This window comes from Orcinus orca, chromosome 7 (genome assembly GCF_937001465.1).
Source record: "Orcinus orca chromosome 7, mOrcOrc1.1, whole genome shotgun sequence".
NCBI classification, from domain to species: Eukaryota; Metazoa; Chordata; class Mammalia; order Artiodactyla; family Delphinidae; genus Orcinus; species Orcinus orca.
Window position 1 is genome coordinate 82,385,292 of NC_064565.1, and position 19,879 is coordinate 82,405,170.

General features: G+C 34.9%; 1 protein-coding gene across 4 annotated transcripts in view; it reads right to left on the reverse strand.

Moving 5' to 3' along the window:
- Positions 1-10,979: 10,979 nt before the first annotated feature.
- Positions 10,980-19,879, reverse strand: part of PGAP1 (post-GPI attachment to proteins inositol deacylase 1) — a 74,605-nt gene continuing 65,705 nt past the window's right edge. For all 4 annotated transcript variants that reach the window (XM_004276957.3, XM_033400335.2, XM_049712135.1 and 1 more), the window contains one exon: positions 10,980-19,374. In XM_004276957.3, the coding sequence (XP_004277005.1) occupies positions 19,236-19,374 (139 nt within the window). In that variant the 3' untranslated portion in view covers positions 10,980-19,235. The remainder of the gene's footprint in view (positions 19,375-19,879) is intronic.

The following is a 19,879-nucleotide window of genomic DNA, read 5'->3' on the forward strand; positions in this document are numbered from 1 at the left end:
AGTATCTGAGGACTATAAGGAGCAAGGTGGGGGGCTGATGCAATTTGGGCCTTTAGAGGTAGTCAGATTATGATCTTTCTGCTGCAAACAATGCTAACTGATTGAAAAGTTTTAAGCATCCAAGTGACTTGATAACAGACTTGCAATTTTAAAAAGCTATTCTGGTTGCACTGTTGGAGGACAGACTGAGCTAGAAAAGAGGGAGACCAGTTAGGTGGCTACTGCAATAGTCCAGGCAGGACAAGATGTTAACTTGGATTAGGGTGGTAGCACAGATGCAGAGGTGTGGATGGATCTGAGAGATATTTAGAAGGTACTGATAATGTACTGGATACTATGGGAGGCAGAGCTAAGGGGAAGAGAGTTTCAAGGCCAATCCCTAGGTCTCAGGATTATGCAGCTGAGCAGACTACAGTGCCATTAGCTGACATATCAAACACCGGCATGAGGAGATGAGGCTCATGGGTTCCAGGTGGGACACGTTGAATTTGAGGAGCCTTGGAGATCTCCAAGTGGGGATGGGGAGTATACAGTTGGATACACAGGCCTGAAGCTCAGAGGAGAGGTCTGGAAAGGAGATGTAACTATGGGGGTTGTAAATATGGCATGGAAAGGATGAGATTACCTCAGTGAAGATTAGCAAATGAGAAGAAAAGGTGACGTAGGACTTGAGCTTTGAGAAATTTTAACATGAATCAGCCCTAAACCAGAATCTATATGAAGGAGACCCTGGAGGTAGGGGGAAAACCAGGAGAGGATGGGAGCAAGAGAAGAAAATGTTTCAAGAAGGGACAAATTGGGTAAATGAGGACTTAAAAGGATCCATAGAGCATTAGAGATATTTGGGTAGATGGAGGTGAAGGTCAGATTAGAAGGGACTCGATGGACAGGAAAGAGAGAATGAATCCATCAAGCTCTTGAGAAGTTTGCCTGTGTGTGTGTGTGTGGGGGGAAGGTGCTGATTTTATTGTTAAGACTTGAGTCTGTTTAAATGTCAGTGGTCATTGCTTTCTTTAACCTAACTATGCACATTTGCCTACCATCACATCTCAAAGTTTTCTCCTATATTTTCTTCTAGAAGCTTTATAGTTTAGCTTTTACATTTAGGTTTATGATTCATCTCGTTAGTTTTGTATATGATGTGAGGAAGGTTCCAGGCTTATTTTTTTTCCCATATAAATATCCAGTTACTCCAGAACTGTATGTTGAAAAGATTTTCTTTTCCCATTGGAATGTTTTCGCACCTTTGTCAATAATCAATTGACCATAAACACATGGGTTTAATTTTGAACTCTTTGTTCTGTTCCACTGATGTACTTACTACTTATCTATCCTTTTGCCAATACCACACTGTCTTGATTACCATAGCTTTATAGTAAGTCTTGAAGTCACGTAGTGGTGTGATTCTTTTCCAAAATTGTTGTGACTATTTGAAATTGTTTGCTTTTCTATATACATTTTAGAATCAGCTTGTAGAGTTTTAGAAAAATAGCCTGCTGGAATTTTTATTGAGATTGTATTTAATATATATATCATTTTGGAGAAAAATGACATCTTAAAAATAGTGAGTCTTCCTATCAATGAATATTATCTCTCTTTATCTTAGGGCTTTAAAATTTTCTCTAAGCAATATTTTGTAGTTTTTGGTGGAGAGACCTTGTACATATTTTTATTTATTCCTAAGTATCTTATAAATGGCATTTTATAAAAATTATTTTACAGTTGTTTGATATTTGAATATGGAAAATATTTTTTGTATATTGACCTTAAATTCTGTGACCATACCAGTCCTAGTAGTTGATTTATATATTCCTGAGGGCTTTTATAAATTACTGGATTTGATTTGCTGGTATTTCATTAAGACCTTTCACATTTATGTTAACAAGGAATGTTGGTCAGTAACTTTTTGTAATTTCTTTGTCATGCTTTGATATCAGGCTGTGCTTGCCTCATAACATGATTTGGGAAGCGATCCCTCCTCTTTTATTTTCCAAAAGAGTTGTCAACATCGGTGTTACCCGATGTTCAACAGAATTAAAACTTCAATACAATTCACCACTGAAATAAACTGGGCCTGGAGTTTTCTTTGTGGGAAGCTTTACTTTTTCTAAGTCAGGTTTATTAGCATGTAACTTATATATCCTTTTTAGTAAAAAGTTCCACAAATTTTGTATAGCTATGTAACCACCATCACAATCAAGATTTAGAACATTTCCATCACCCCCAAAATTCCCCTCAAGCCCCTTTGGAGTCAGTTCCCCTGTAACCACTCTTATGTTTCCTGTCACTACAGTTTTTCCTTTTTCTCTCATATAAGTAGAATCACACAATATGGCATGTTAGCATACTGAGCTTAAGAGTCATCAATATTATTTCACATATCAGCTGTTCACTTCTTTTTACTTGCCAAGTAATATTCTATTTTATGGATGTGCCACAAATTTTCTATCCATGCACCAGTTGACAGACACTTGGTTTGCTTCCAGTTTGGGGAAATTATTAACAAAGCTGCTATAAATATCTACATACAGGTCTTTGTTTTGACATAGGTTTTCATTTCTTTTGAGTAAACGTATGCAAGTGGTATTGCTGGGTCATATGCTAAAGGTATGTTTCACTTTCTAAGAAATTGCCACACTGTTTTCTAAAGTGATATTCTCTTTTGCATTCCCACCAGCAATGTATGAGAATTCTAGTTGCTTCAAATCTTTACCAGTACTATCACCAGTTTCTGAAAATTTTTATTTTAGGCGTTGTGGTTATAATTAGCATTTTTCTAGTGACTATGTTGGGCATCTTTTCATGTACTTAGTTTGTCACCCATGTATCTTCTCTGGTGAAGTGTTTAAGTATTTTGCTCATTATAAATTTAGTTGTTTTCTTGTTGGTGAATTTTGAAGATTCTTTATATATATTTTAGATACAAGTTCTTTATCAGATGTATGTTTGGTTTTCTCTCACTTGCAAATTGTGTTTTCGTTTTCTTAACACTGTTTTTGAACAGTGTTGAAGTTTTTATTTTTGGTGAAGTCTAATTCATCAATTTTTGTCTTTTATGATTTGGGCTTTAAAAATATTTTAAAATTTCTATTTTAATTTCTCCATTGGCATTCTAGCTATACCTCTTTGAATTATTATTCTAATGGTTGCTTTAGGGATTATAATATGTAATCTTACACATAGGGAACCACAGGTAATAATACTTTAAAATTAGCTGGGGTCAATTGTAAAAAGAAAAACTTCAATTAGTTCTTAAAGTTTTTCTAAATGTATTAATCTATTTAGTAAATATAATAACTGGACCATAATTAAAATTTCTGTTATATAAAACTCCAATATATACAAAAGTAAGGAGAAAAGAATAATGCAAGTCCACGTACTTATCACTCAGCTTCAACAATTATCAACACATAGGCAATTTTGTTACAGACATAATTTTTGTTGTTGTTAAATCAGGATTTTGAATTATCTTGGATCACTGTTATGATTACTCATTTGAAAAAATATTTAACAAGTTTCTACCATGTAAAATACGCATTGCTAAGTGTGGGACTACAAATAGGTGTATGGAAAGGGACACGATCCCTGCCTGCTACGAGCAAACAATCTATATGGAGAAACAGCATGGTGTGGTGGAGTTTCAGAACCAAATTTAACCATGTTCAAAACTGGACTCTGCCATTCTCCTGGGCAAATATTAATGTCTCTGCACCTCAATTTCCTCATCTGTGAAGTCACCCTACTTTGCAGTGTTGTTGTAAGATTTAGAAATGATACGTATAAAGGGCACCTGACATGTAGATGCTAAATGTCACCATTATTAAGAACTGCACATAATGTGACCTAATGTGATGATTCATAGTTTCATAGGATATGAAACTATGACAGCAAGAGCTAGAAGTAGGGATAAGATTAGTCCTGACTGGCAATTGGTAGGTTTTTTACGGAGAAAATTTTGACAGCAAAGATGTGGGAAGAAGTTCTTGAGCAAAGGCAGTGAAGTAGCAAAAGGAAGACAAAGGAGATGCAGTAGCCAAGTTTGCATGTGTGGCAGACTTGGCTCATTGTTTCCTTTTATCCCTTTTGTTATGGGTGGAATTGTATTCCCCTCCCCCCAAAGTTTCATATGTTGAAGTCCTAACCCCCTATCAGCTGGCACATTTATCTTGGACTTCTCAGCCTCCAGAACTTGAAGAAATAAATTTCTGTTGCTTAAGCCACGGAGTCTGTGGAATCCTATTATAGCAGCCCAAGAAATACACCTTTCTTCTTAGATGTTGTTTGGGGTAGCACAAACCCAGCTTAAAAACTTGACTCCGCCATCTCCCTTGCATTTCTTTAGTGATGATGCGATATTGTTCTGGCCTGTAAGCTGTAAATGGAAGTCCCTGAGAGTGGGAAAGGGAGAGGAGAGGGAGAATCCTTTCCAAATAAAAGGCAAAATTCCTTTTGCTCCTTTCCCCTCCATCCTGGAATGGAAATATCATGCAGCCACGGTCTTGTTATGAAAGCCACACATTAAGGATGGAGAACAAATGCGATAGAAGGAACTTGGTTCTTGATGACTTCATGGAGTCTTATCCTGGACCTTCTAACTGAAAATTTGATTGTTTAAGCAACTATTTCTCAGGCTTCCTGTTTCTTGCAAACTAATCCTAACTGAAACAGCCTGTGTGGGGAGGAGATGGGTGTCTTTAGGAAACGGTAGGAGAGAAGGCTGGAAATGGATCAAACTGTCAAGGAGTTCAGACTGTTTCCTATCAAACATGGGGGAAGATTAAAAGGTTTTGAAAAAGAGAGTGATAATGCTAAATTGCTGTTTAAAAAAGGATTAATGGGAATATGCAGGAGAAAAAGGAAGAGGCTGAGACAATGAGAAGATCATTTGTGAAGCTGCTGCAAAATTAGGAATACTAGTAATGATGGTCTGAATTAGGGTGGGAGTCAGCAAAGAGTGAACTAATGTAAGGGTGGCCCTAAAGTGCTGGACTCTTCAGGGCCTGTGGTATGCAAGGAGGAACTAGATGGTAAGCAAAGGAGACATAATCAAAATGAATGGAGGTTCAACTTTAGTAGCTGGAGGATTTAAGAGAAATTTGGAAACTGAAAGGAGTTGTTAATTAGGGAGGGAGAGAAATCATAAGGTTAAATTTCAACAATGAGTTGCAACTGAATTTGTTTAGTTTGGAGGAAACTAGAGATTGGAGAGCTGGAAGAAAGCACCTATCATTTCTTGTACACAAAGGTGTCAGATGCATTTGGTTCATTAACTCATTTAATGGTAATATTTAAGATAATATTATTGTCACAATTTATGGATGAGGATACAGTCTTAGGGAGGCTAAATACCTTACCACTGATTCAGAAATACTTAGATATGGAACTGAGGGAGCAAGTCTGTCTGACTTGGTGAATCATCAACCAAGAATATAACACTGAAGCCACAGATGAAATCTCTAAGGGAAAATATAGAAAGAGTAATAAGGAAAGCTGTGGGCATATCATTGGAAACATTTTTTTCCAAAGCAAAAGGAGTAACTAGTATGGTCAGAAAAATTTTCAGAGAGTAGGAAGTGAACTAGTATTGATAATTACATATTGCAGAACTCAGACAGTCTGGTTTGAATTCTACTATGGGCAAAATGCTCAATTTCTCTGAGACTATTTCTTTTCTTGTAATGGAGGATAATAATCCTCCCTCTAAAGGTTTTTATGGAGAATGAAATGAGAAACTGAACGTGAATGTGTCTGGCATGGATTCTGGTACAACAGGTACTTAGTGAATGTCTGCTGAAAGAATAAAGTATAGGTGACAAGGTGGTCTGTAGAAACCCCACAATATGATCTAGAATGTTTTTACTGAAAGAAATTGCTTATACTTTTCAGTTTTTCTATGATTTGTTTCTTTTCTTTCAAAGTTGAATTACAGAGTATATTTCTGATTAAGGATTCCAGTTAGTTGCATTTTGGCACCTAAAGATCCTACTGCATTTTAGTCTCACTGGAACAATAAAAAAAAGTTAATTTAAAACTATAAGGTACTGCAACAAGACGAAGAAAGAACAAAATGGAGATTCAGAAAATCCATTCTCCACTTGGTCCGCTGTAGTTAAGGTACCTAGGATCTTGGGAAAAATGAAAATTAAGATAGGCCATTGGCTGGCAGCAACTTAAGACATTTTGGTTGTGTTCATAATATGCTACACACAGGGAGTCAGGCAAGGTCCCACGTCAAATCTAACACAGAAAGCGGCTTGTCTACCACATCCAATTAGTTGCTAACCCCTAAAGAGTCCCCTTACATTGTTTCACTCTTTTTTTGGCTCCCAACCTAGTTTAAATCATCATTACTAGTATTCCAAATTTTGTAGCGGTTTGATAAATGATCTCCTTCTCCTTGTCTCACCTACTTCCCTTCTATCCTGCGTATTTTATTCCCATTAATTTTTTTACACACAAAGATATTACAAACTTCAGTATCAGAAAAGAACTCCCCAATGCTGGCTCTACCAGTTTCATTCCTGTCTACCCTACCCAATAGATCACAGCTGAAGGACTGTAAGTCATGACGTTTAAGGTGCCCTACTCAATTCCTTTGGTCATTAAATGTTTCTAACAGTAAGCCAGCTTGGAGCGAGGCATTATTTCTGTAACCCAAGAAGGCTATCAGGGAAACAATGCCTCATGTATATTTTCATGTTTCTGCATGGTTTGGCTTCCTGAGCAAAGGAAATTGACATGCTATAAAGACATGTCTCCTTTTCCCAGAAACATTTACTCTCCAGTGCTCTTCCTCCCCTTGCCTCCTGTTTGGTAGAGCCACACGCTTACATTCTATGGGAAGATGAAACCTGGAGCCATCTGTTTACATTCGAAAAGACTGTAAAACATTTGTGAACAAAGGCTTTACTTCCTCTCTCAGGAGGGGGAGAGGGCAGCACGTAGCTTATATAAACTCCCAGATTTATAATTTCAGAGTTCCTTTCCTGTGGTGCAGAACAAAACAGAAAACCTCATTTGAACATTCAGGGTTCACCTGGCCCCCCTCACACTGCCCTCAAGGGGGAAGAATGGGGCAAGGCGAACTGCCATGGTTATTGCTTTAAGTAATAATAGTTGGTTCCTGATCCAGAAACCTCATTTTTTTGCTTTCAGGATAATATATAGCTATTAAAACCTATTAAAGACAACCTCAAAGGCTTACAAAAATATATTCTAAACTAAGTTTCTTCAGAAGGGGGTTGTGTACATTCTAAGTGGTGTGCAAGGCAACATGTTGGGATGTGGGAGGAAAACAATTCATTTTCATGTTTTTAATCTAACAAATTAGTGTACCAGCATTTTATACATGAATTGATACCAATGCCCTTACTCAGCCTTCTTCATAGCTGATCATACATAGAGCGTGAGATATATTCTGAGAGAAGAGTGGGAATTCTACAGTTTGTTGGAGGATGACAGGGCACCCCACTAGTTTTTTTCATTCACTTGTTTAAGCATATTGTGACAAGGTAACATCTATGAGCCAGTTAAAATCCATGCATTATATTAAGTATTTATCATATTATCTAGTTTTAATTAACATAACTATCACAAAATGAATAAGCAGCTTAAAAATATACCTTACAATACACTATTCCTTACAATAAAATTTGAAAATAATACCATTAATGCAAATCAACAAAAGAAAATTTACCAGTGTCTACACTTCTACTCTTTTGTCAGGCTCATTAAGCATTAAAAACAACAGGGACTTCCCTGGTGGTCCAGTGGTAAAGAATCCGCCTTCCAATGCAGGGGACGCAGGTTAGATCCCTGGTCAGGGAACTGAGATCCCACGTGCCACGGGACTACCGAGCTTGCGTGCCTCAACTAGAGCCCACGCACTCTGGAACCAGTGCACCACAACTACAGAGCCGATGCACCCTGGAGCCTGCCCACCACAACTAGAGAAGAGAAAACCCGCATGCCACAACTAGAGAGAAGCTCACGTGCCGCAACGAAAGATCCCGCATGCTTCAACTAAGACCCAACACAGCCAAAAATAGATAAATAAATCTTAAAAAAAGAATTAAAAACAATAATTTAACCATATCTGGTAAGTTATTCCTCTATTAAAATTACATATATTACTATATACAATAAAATTATATGTAAAAGTTACATATAATTAAAGTTTACATATTATTATAGTAGTAGTATGTTTATGGGGGTAAAGTTCAAACTTTTTTAATGATAAGGGTGTGCAATCAAAAAAGTTTGGAGATCACTGTCCAAAACAATCATATTTCCTTTTACAGTACTGTGTGGATCTGTAATTTATATATGTAACTAAACCTTTTATTTATTCTACTTAAAAATTAGCTAGAACAAAGAATTTTTAAGTGCAGTGACTGTTACACATTCCTAGTTTAAAATACAACTATATTGCACACTTTGGTTTTCTAAAAAGAGTAAACCAAGTTCCTTTCTTAACTAAATTCCTTTTTTCTCCAGTAGGTCAAACGTTTTATAGAAAGGTTTTCTTCCTCTCTCCTCCATCCCAATCTTGTATCATTTTCTTAAGGGCAACCAACCATCTCTGTAACCACATAAAATACTGTTCTTTCCTGTAAGCCAGGGAACAAAAAGAGTGTGAATCATGAAGTTTCCTCTTCAAACACCTTCTAACTAAATATCTGCAACTCCAGAGTAAAAAGGCCTTTATTGTTTCAGTCAAATCTTACACTCCAGTCCCTAGATCATTCTAGCTGTTTTTCTCAACCTTCTATAATTCTTTCTTGATCAGAATGGCACAAATACTAAGGGTAAAAAGCATAATGATTGAACCTTTTTTAGCATGTGAACATACCTTATAGAACGATTTGATACTGAAGGATAGGCTGATTTACATACATGGATATTCAAATGAGCACACAACTGCAAAACCTGAAGATTTCCATTTACACAGTATACTACGATTTAAGCACATCTAGGAAGTCTAATGAAACTCAATTCTTTCTCCAAACATATTCAAGAGAAAAGCAAATCACCAGAAGTATTTTTAAAATTTCAGTTTTAATATTTTATGTAATGTTGTTTGAGTTGATCATTACTCTTGACCTATACCCAGTATGAACTTATATCTATTAAGTACAGTAAAATGTTTCCCTTCACTTGATAAGGTAAACTAGTCTACTATTCCTTAATTTCAGGCCATATCCAAGTTCTAACTGTTGGAAAGAAAACAATCTCTAAACTAATTATAATCTCACACACACACACACACACACACACTAACCCAGGGATGGGAGACTGTTTTCATCTCTAAGGGTTGTTTAAAATTCAGTCCAAGAATTGAGGGGCTTTTCTTTCCCTGAAATATTTTATATTTATCAGCTCTTTCAATTAAAACTATGGAATAATATTATTTAAGCACAGCAATTATGAAAAAGACTTTAGTTCCCTAATATTGCATGGTAGGCATACTTCTAAAATGGCCCCCAAGAGTCTCACTCTAGTGTATACACCTTGTATCATCCATGCCTCTTGAGTGTGAGCGGACAATGTGTATACGGGAATATGATGTTACCTTATATGGCAAAAAGGATTCTGCAGGTATAATTAAGGTTGACCTTGAGTTAATCAAAAGAGAAACTATCTAAAGTGGATCTGAGCTAACAAGAGACCTCTAAATCTGGGTCTAAAGGTCAGAGACAAAGGAAGCTGAAGAGATTCAAAATGTGAGAGGAATTCTCCTGCTGGTCTTGAAGGAGTAAACCGAACTTTAGTGGAGGGCTACACAGCAGGGAAAGACACAGGGAGCTAAGACGTTGACAGCCAGCAAGAAAACAGGAACCTCCACCTGTAACAACCTGAATGAGTCTCAGATGGCCCTGCAGTCCTGTTACCTTGATTCCAGAAGTGTGATTCTGAGCAGAGAACCCAGCTGGTCTGTGCCCAGACTTCTGACCTACAGAACTGTGAGTAAATAAATAGGTGTTGTTTTAAGCTGTTAAATTTGTAATCTATCTATCTACCTACCTACCTATCTATCTATCTTACAGAAAGAAAGTGAAGATGAAGTGGGAATTGATTAAAGAAAAACTAGTGGGAAAGGCCTACGAGGCTTTTCTCCTCTAGTATCTCCTCTAGTATTTCTCCTCTAAGTATCCAAGGAAAATATCAATATTAAAGCTTCTAGTTATATATTTCTCATCTTTAAACATTTACCCTTTGGGGTATATTTAATAATATACACAATGTTAACACATGCAGATAATTTATAAATGTTCATATATTTAGAGATGCTGGTTAAAATAATTTAGAAAACACTGTTCTAATCAATGTGTAAGAAGACACTAACCCCTCAAAAGATGTCCTACCCCATTTGACTCCTGTCATCCATTCTATAATAAAGTTTAGATCTATACTAAATTCTCAAATTATGTAGCGTCACTTTAGTATCTTGTAATCCTAAAGACAGCCTTTCTAGTTGCTTCTAGGAGTTCTAACAAGTTAAATTTTATTGACTAAAGCAATGTTTGAGGCAGTTGTTAAAACAGAATCCCAGGTCTCCTCCCCACAGATCAAATTTAGTACTTCTAAGATGACCAGGGAATCTGTTTTCAAAAAATGTCTAAATTATTCTCGCGTAATTTGGGAAATGGGGCACCCAAGAATATATATTAAGTTAGCATAAGAAAAGTGGAAAGCATGGTCTCTGGGAGAAACATGACTGTGCAATTCTTTAAAATAGAACGTGAACCATAAAATGTCCATACAAATGCATATGGGAAGCTACAAGATATCAAGTTGGGAAATACTAGAAATTATCTTGCTTCCAATATTTACCTGTGATGTATCTTGTTTATCATGTCCCATGCTTAGGCGTTCAAACTTCTGAAATGCTAGACATGCTATAAAGAAATCATTTTAAGGGTTTTTCCTGAGATGGTATTGTGGAGTATGTGAACTGGTAAGCAATTCTGCACCACGTGTTCTTGTTCACCAAATTTATTGTTGAACATTCCGAACACCAGATTATGACAGATAAAAAAGAAAGCACCAAAAATTGCTACACATTAATACCTGAGTGGAGACTAAAGGCAAATATTCATCTATTAAACCCTACACCATAATGTTGAAACACAGATAAAAACATTCACAACACTCTACAGAGTACAATAAATAGCACTTTTTTGTGCATTACAACCAGTTAAATGTCATAAAGTTAATTATACCATAAAAAAATACACACAAAATTACACATAAATGTATTTAGTATACCATACATTGTACAAAGTACTGGAGAAGATCATGCATGTTTAAAAAGAAAAATCTGCAAGGTGACAATCATTTTTCAGTATATACTATAGGACAAATTGTTTTTACTGTTAAGTATAATTACTATGCACTGCATTTTCTGGATGAGAGTAAAATTATTGATTTGCAAATAAATGATTACTGAGTCTGTCTCAGTAAAACACATAGTTTGTCCTCTATAAACTTTTAACTATAATATAGAAACTGATGCGAGTTGACAGCCATGTATTTTATTGTATTACATACACTTCCCCAAACTATTTCCACCTCAATTTGACCATGCTTTAAGGAAAGACATGTTTTCTTTTTACATGCTTTTAGAGAAACCTATATTTTTGTCTTTGATGGGAGGCAGTGGAGGTGAAATGAGAAGAAAGAAAAGTGTGGAGTTTATGTTCAAAATTGAAATTGAAAAATATACAAAAAACTTCTGAGATGCCACACAGAGATGTGGGCATCTTTTGGCCGAGACCATGAATGTCCTATGAATGGAATAATTTGTTTTGATAGAAATTGTATGTTATTTTAAATAAGCACAGTAAAAATGTCAGTCTTTACATTAAAAGAAAAACCCACAAAAATCTGAAGCCAGTTCTCTCTTGATACCTTAAAAATAATTAGGAAGGAAAAAGTAAAAGAGAAAATGTTTAAAAATATACATGAATGTGAGTTTATATTTAACTACTGAGAAATTATTATTGACTAAATTAACTTTATTTGATATACAAATACAAGCCTCAATAATCTGAGGAACAATAAGTCCAGGTTTTAGGGAAGAATTCATGTTTTTGATAGAGTATTCACTAAAAAGACAAAAAGTTACATTTGAAGATTAATTTTTCCATGTGTAATAAGTTCAGAAGTGCCAGCACCTTCTCCTAAAATAAATTTATTTTCAGAAACTTTAACCAAACTTGATTTTCTACACCTATGAAGTGTAAATCAATTTTAATCTGAAATGGGAACTGTGGAAACTAAAGGAGGCCTCTAGAGCAATAGTTCAGCAGATACTAAGGGAAATACTGATCAACTTTTATTTAAAATTTTTACTTCACCAACCTCAAAGAAAAGAATTTGGGGCCAATTTGAGAAGACCACACATAATAAATATATAGTTATAAAACTGCAGGGCATTCCTTCATCATTTTAAGGCACAGTCTGTTTTATCCCAAACAACTATAAGTTCAAGGTCACAGTGAAAATATGCATTCAATTTTGGTCTGGTTTCTCATGGGTATGTTGCTACATTTATAGTTAGTCATAAGTTTAAGAAATGGTAATACAATCACTTCAAAATAATATATCTAAGTCATTTTTACAGTTTTAAAAATGTAAATACACAATACAATTTCCTAATTTATATACACTAAAAATTGGATTTTTCCGCTTCCATAGTGGAGGCAGAGAAGATTATTTCTACCAATATTCCAACAAATACATTATCTGCTCATGTAGAAAGCATAGTTATGTTAAATACAGGCATCTCCTACTTAGGATAAAATTATTCAACAAAAAGGACAAACTCATTCCAAAAATAATGTTCACTGAATTTTAAGGTCTTGTATATCATCTTTTTATTAATAGCATCCATGTCCCTACCAGATAGTTGGATAAACTGTAACTAAATCAAGGCCAAACATTTTAATGTTTGGCTTTCTCTTCTGTCTCTTTACTTCCAAGGCTACTTATGCAAACTACATCAACATGACTGGGCAGAGAAACAGTTAAGTGACATTAAATTATGAGAAAAACCATAATATGAGGGACTGAAATTCCCTCTGAAAATTTCTGTAGGAGAGAAATTAAAGAATGTCAACCATATAAACACAACAGTTTCTGAATCTATCATATTTCTGCTTTCTCTCATGAGTACACTACCACATCAATGTTAACATTTTAGCATTAACATCTTGTTCTTATATTTTCCTTTAAGATGCATTTTACAATGTTTATTTCATTGTATTATGTTTAGTTCTAGTGGATAATTCTCGCCTATGAAACATGTGACTGTATAGAGGGACTGAATGGAAACACATAGAAAACAATAGAAATTCCACAATAAACTTTCTATTACATAAATGGGAGACACCTGTACTAAAAATGATCCGGGCAACGGAATTTAAAGTTTTACAGAATGAATCTGAAGCAAGATTACCTAAATGATTTCTTCAACTAATTACTGAAAGATCATTATTGGGTAAACTAACTTTCACTCAATAAAACCAGAAAACACTATTCCAGAAATCAGAAAAAATATAATACACTATGCTCTAAGCTTTACATATTTTGAAAGAAAAATTAGGATATGGAATATAAGTTTTGATGATGTGTATTTAATATAAGTCCTAGAAGAAAAATACTGAAAAGATTATTTTTGCTTTAATCCCAATATCGTAAGAAAAGTTCATTGGCACAAATATCTGGAGGTATTTTACAGTTTCATTTAGCTTTGGTGGCAAAGTGTGTTTTTGCTAACCATATGAAAACAGTTCTATTTTCCAATGTAGAGTTTTATGCTAAAAAAAATTCAAACACATCTTTTTTTTCCTAAAAAAGGGATGTAAAAAGTCCAATATGAAACAAAACAAGTGCAACATGAAATACAAAATATGCCTAACACTTAGGCTTTTGAACAGTTAATAGTTCTATGCTTTGTCTATAAATTTTTACTAGTAACATTTCTACTATATAAATACTAAAAACCAAGATATTACTGAAAAAAATAGCATATGAACCTTACAAAAATGGTTAGGTTTAGATTTCCTAAACTAAGATTAATGTTCCAATATGCAAACAAATTTACACTAACTAATAAAACTACATCAACAGATACAGTTTTTCATAAGTGTTCAAAGTTACAATGTACAGAATGAGTACAGAATAAATCTGACTCACATATATCAAGTCCTACACAAAGTCATCAGAAATTAACTGGTTACTTGGTATTTTAAAACATAGTCATTTTTGGCAATGTAATATGCCAAACACTTTTAGAAAGTACTGTATTTGATTTAAAATTTTTCAACTACAGACAATGAAATCAAGATGTAGCTCAGAATATCACCTAACTTTTGAAAGCAACATTACCAATTCAGGGGTACTGTTACATTTCTACTGTAAATTAAATAACAGTTTATTCTCACTATTTGCAAATTTTATTCCATTCTTAAGACTAAGTTATTAATTATAAAATTCAGTCGTCTGTATTCATAATATAATTTATTTATCAAAAATGTGAATTCTTGAGCATTTAAGAGTATACATACTTGGATTTGGATTACGGGTCTGACTTTTCTTTCCTATTATCCTTATTAAAAGTAAAGAATGGGGCTTCCCTAGTGGCACAGTGGTTGAGAGTCCGCCTGCCGATGCAGTGGACATGGGTTCGTGCCCCGGTTCGGGAAGATCCTACATGCCGCGGAGCGGCTGGTCCCGTGAGCCATGGCCGCTGAGCCTGCGCGTCCGGAGCCTGTGCTCTACAACGGGAGAGGCCACAACAGTGAGAGGCCCGCGTACCGCAAAAAAAAAAAAAAAAAAAAGTAAAGAATGTGAGTAGCCTCATAAACTTTCTATTTCCTCAGGCTGTTAAAATATATTGTGAAATAATGCATGATTAATAATGTGTAAGTAAAAGTTCATTATAGAACTTGAAATGTTCTTTGTTCAAAAAGACTGAAATAAAATTTCAGCTCCCAATCATCTTACTATTTTGTAATAGTATTTTCTACATTTACCTTATGTGGCAAGAAGTTTTCTGTCTGAGTCTAATTTCATAATACAAAGATACTTTTATTGCTTCCTTTTTCTTGGGGAGTGCTATACTCTCCAAATTGACCCCCCCCAAAAAAAAACTACACAAGGTAACTTGTTTCCTGTAATTTCACAAATCTAAAACACAGAGAAGGGCTTCCCTGGTGGCGCAGTGGTTAAGAATCCGCCTGCCAATGCAGGGGACAGAGGTTCGATCCCTAGTCCGGGAAGATACCACATGCCGCAGAGCAACTAAGCCCGTGTGCCACAACTACTGAGCCTGCGCTCTAGAGCCTGTGAGCCACAACTACTGAAGCCTGCGTGCCTAGAGCCCATGAGCCACAAGTACTGAAGCCTGTGTGCCTAGAGCCCGTGCTCTGCAACAAGAGAAGTCACTGCAATGAGAAGCCCATGCACCGCAACAGAGAGTAGCCCCCACTCGCTGTAACTACAGAAAGCCCGAACATAGCAACAAAGACCCAACGCAACCAAAAATAAATAAATAAAACAAATTTATAAAAATAAAACACAGAGAAAAAAGTGATGATGAAAAATAATCAACAAATGCCTTAGTCGTAGAAGGTCTCAACACATTAAAAAAAATTTTCCCAACTGATTTTCATAACAAGTTCCTAAAAAATTGCAAATGCAGCACTGTAAGGTTTTGCACTAAACCTCATAATAAAGCAAGATACTACACTAATTTAGACCTAACGCTTAAGATGAAAATACAGGCTAATTGAATTGTCCGGGGATTTGGGAATCAACAGCCCTAGTTTATCTCATCATCTTTGTGCTTACCCTATTTCCCCAGAGCTCTCAAGAATAAACTGAAAATTGAGTTTTACCTTTTACTGAGTTTTATTTCCCTTGACCACCTTCTGTAAGAGATGCTAATAAGCAGTGAGGTAAAAAGAATACACTATGCTATAAGTGAAAAGTCTGAAGAGTTTAGAAAAGAATGAGAACTAGATAATGAACAAATCAGACAATCTGCCTCATGTAAGTATGTGTGTGTGGCGGAAATGTGTACCATCTGCATGAGTGACAGGATAATCAACAACGAACATTTACTAGGCCTACTGTAGTTCTTTATTTCTTTTCCTTACTGTATAATCATGCAGATATTATAGTGTAGTTCAAACAAGAAAACGTATTCCATTATATACATCTGAATTTATCTGAGCAAAATATGAAAAAATTAAAGATTAATTAACACATGATCAATATATATATTGAAGAGACTCAAAATCAGTGTTAACCAGGCACAAATGTTGTGTTTTTTTAGGACTACTGTTTTAAATACTTTGATTCTGGTGACAACCAAGAAAAGAGCTAGCAGAACCTGTGTAATTTCCAACATGGAAAAGATAAAGAAAAGAGAGCATTAATGATTTCTATCATATTATCTGTTCCAAATTATAATAGTAGTAACTCCAGAGGACTCTTTAGAGACACTGAAAGTACTCACTGTTTGTCCTGTCCAGTCTATATTTGGTCTAGGTATCAACAATAGGATCCAGGAGTAATTTTTATAAGTTCAAAACTTATTCAAAACTCAAAAAAAAAATCTAAATAAAAATGTCATAACAATAGAGCTCAGAAGTTTGCTAAATTAGATAATCCCTAACTGCCAATGAACAATTTCATTTTCGGTAACATTTCTGATAAACCTGTGCTGCTTTGCCAGCTAATAATATAGATTGTAGGCATGGTTGAAATAATGTGAATTTAAAGACAAAGGACTTTCCTCTTCTCAAGTGATAGAAACATCAGTTTTGTTAATCTTCAGACAGAGCCTACTTTCTCATCTCTGGTAGTTATTTGGTTTTAAAGTGCATGAGGACTTGATGAAGACTCTGTCAAAATGTGTGTGTGTGTATACATATACTTATAATATTAAATATGTGTAAAAAAACCCCAAACTACTGCTGTTTATAACATGTTTAATGAGAATCCTTTTTGTAGTCCTAAAATAAAATATTTTGTTGGAACAAATAAGACTTTAGGACTTGATGATAATGACACTCACATGAAATTATTTTCATGGAAACTAATGTGCCTAGTCTGCTGCTTTAAAAAGCTAATGTACTACTCACAAATGAGAAATTTAAGCTTGTTACGTTTTATTCATGAGCAGTAATGACTAAACAAGGAGACTTTAGATCATCTAAACACATTGATTATGGCTGTCAATAGAAGATTCAAATTAATGAATTTTCTTAAGTTCTGTATATGGACCTAAGTTCAAATTCAGAAATAGTTAAATGACATATTTAACCTGTAACTTGAAATAAAACTACATATGGGTGAAAACTTGAAATACAACACCATATGTACAAAAGTTGTTATGAGTATATGTATAAGCTAAACCTAGGCAGATGTGTCCTTGTTTAAATACATATGTGGTATGCCATGGGAAAGTGCATATATAACCTGGTAAGTTCTCTTTCCTTCCAGGTTTGAACACACAAGTATTCTGTATTTTATCCCTTTTGCTGCTTCTATCAAACAAACAAGAGCCTGGTATGCCTGCCATGTCTACTACGAGGTTATCACTTACCTTTAACGATCTCAGTAAGTGAACATATGAATACTGAACATGAAGCTGGGAAAGACAACAATGGAATCAAACAAACTTAAAACTCTCATAGATGATAGCAAGACCATCTTCAACTGATGATGAAACAGCAAGAACCCAAAGAACAAATGAGAAAAGAAGTGAGATAACCCTCTACAGGCAGTAAAGTGGGAGTAACCTTCTAATAGGCAGTAACAGCTGAGAGGCTGTAATGGAATCCAGATGCAATGGCACGTAAAATGAACCTGGTACTCTAGGACATCCCTGGGCACTAACAAGGACACAAGTTCACAGATACAACTGTGGAGCTACTGGGACTTAAGGACTACACTTGCAAGGTTTTGGATATTTACAGCATACACATCTAAAGGAAGGGCTCTATCACTCAGGTAAACCCCAGCCTTCAGTGAATCCTATCTTAAGGCGAAGATACCTAGCTCCATTACCTACTTCCAAAAAGTGAGCTGAAATCTGAAATGAAATATAAATATTACTCTCTATCTGTCAAATAGTAATCACCTTGGTAAATTAAGATTCCACTATTAAACCTAGTGGCTAAACAACTTATTCAGGTATTCATTGTTTATACTATTAATGGGGTAACAGTTTTTCCACTGTTATTCCATTAATAGTATAATTTTATACATTAATGTGGTACTGCACTTCATCATGCTGATTTTCTTTCCATAGTAGATAAAAACTATGCAAATGTAGAGCTTCTTCTGACCACTGGAATTTAGTTATTTTAACAATCCACCATGACCCGAGGCACTTTTGACAACCACGGGGTCAGTGAATTGAATAAAATGGTACAGACTGAATGACTGAACTGCTCCAATGCCTATAAGTAAATATCTATGAAAATTTTCTTCAAATTTAGCAATGCATCTCTTCAGTAGTCTCCTGATATTCACTAAGAATACAAAATAAGATTCTTATTTGAAAAGAACCAAGAAAATTTCATTGAGTTTTGAATTTGAATTACATTTCCATTCATCAATCCTGCTGGTTACCAAGAAAACATGTCTCCTTAGAATTTAAAGTTGTATTTTCATAGGTGTAAGAAAACAAAAGATCTATTTTGTTCACTATGGCTGCCAAAAACTGACTAAAGACTGTGGCTATTTCATTTCTGAGAAAGCAAACAGTTTAAATTTCATTAATCTTTTAAGACTTATTTTTCAACATGTATACTGTAGCAAATACAAAGTAACCCACTGTTCAGAAGAAAGTTTCATGAAATGAGAATACGTGAGGTGAGGATACAAACAGTGCTACATTTTCTGAGTGTTTAGGAGAAGATCTTGGTATGGCCAATCAAGCAGACTAGCTGATATGCAGAGTCCTCAAAGACAGAGGCTACCATATCCTTTTACTGATTTTTCATAATGACTAGTACACAGATGTCATACCACAAAACAAAACCATGCTTCAACTACTTTCCTCAAGCATTACAAAACTAATTTCCTATTTTCAACATTGTAAAAATAGACTTGTCTTCTCCAAAGGATCTTGCTGCCCACACTGATGGATCTGTGTGTTCCCTCTTATTACTGGACCTAAAGGCATAACTGATCTTTATCATTCCTTAAATCCAATCTTATATAAAGTTGCATAATGCATGGAGTAAAAGAGGAATGAAGACAAAGCATGGAACCCTGTATAAGTGTGCTGACCCAAAAGCAATCACACCAACAGCCAGAGGTAGTGGAAACTGTGAAGTAGTCTTCAACAATTTACTGTAAAGAGACAGAAATACACATTATAATGTAACATATATTGTGAACAAAAACTGAACATGTCAATCTTTTATACAGTTTTGAGAAAGTGTTCTAAGTGATTTTAGATAAAGTAATTTTTCGTATAATGAATTTAACTGTCCAAAATTTTTTAAAAGATCAATACAAGTCAATTTTGGCTAGAAAAGAGAAAAATATTCTAGTAAGTAAATAACCACTTTTGTTTATTCTTTTAAATTTTAACCACAGAAAAATACTAGTTGGACTTTTATTCAGCAATGCTACCTCTAGAGATTTATCCTAATAAGAAAAAAATCAATGTTTACTAAGATATAGCTACAGAAATATTTATTTTCACCCTATTTAATATCAGCAAAAAACTTCACCCAAATAAAAAAGGAAACATCTTTAATTCCTAATAGGAGCATGTGTAGGATAAGACACTATTTTTAAAAGAAAAATACTATCAGGAAAGGCTATCACCTTTTTACTCTGAAAACAGAGA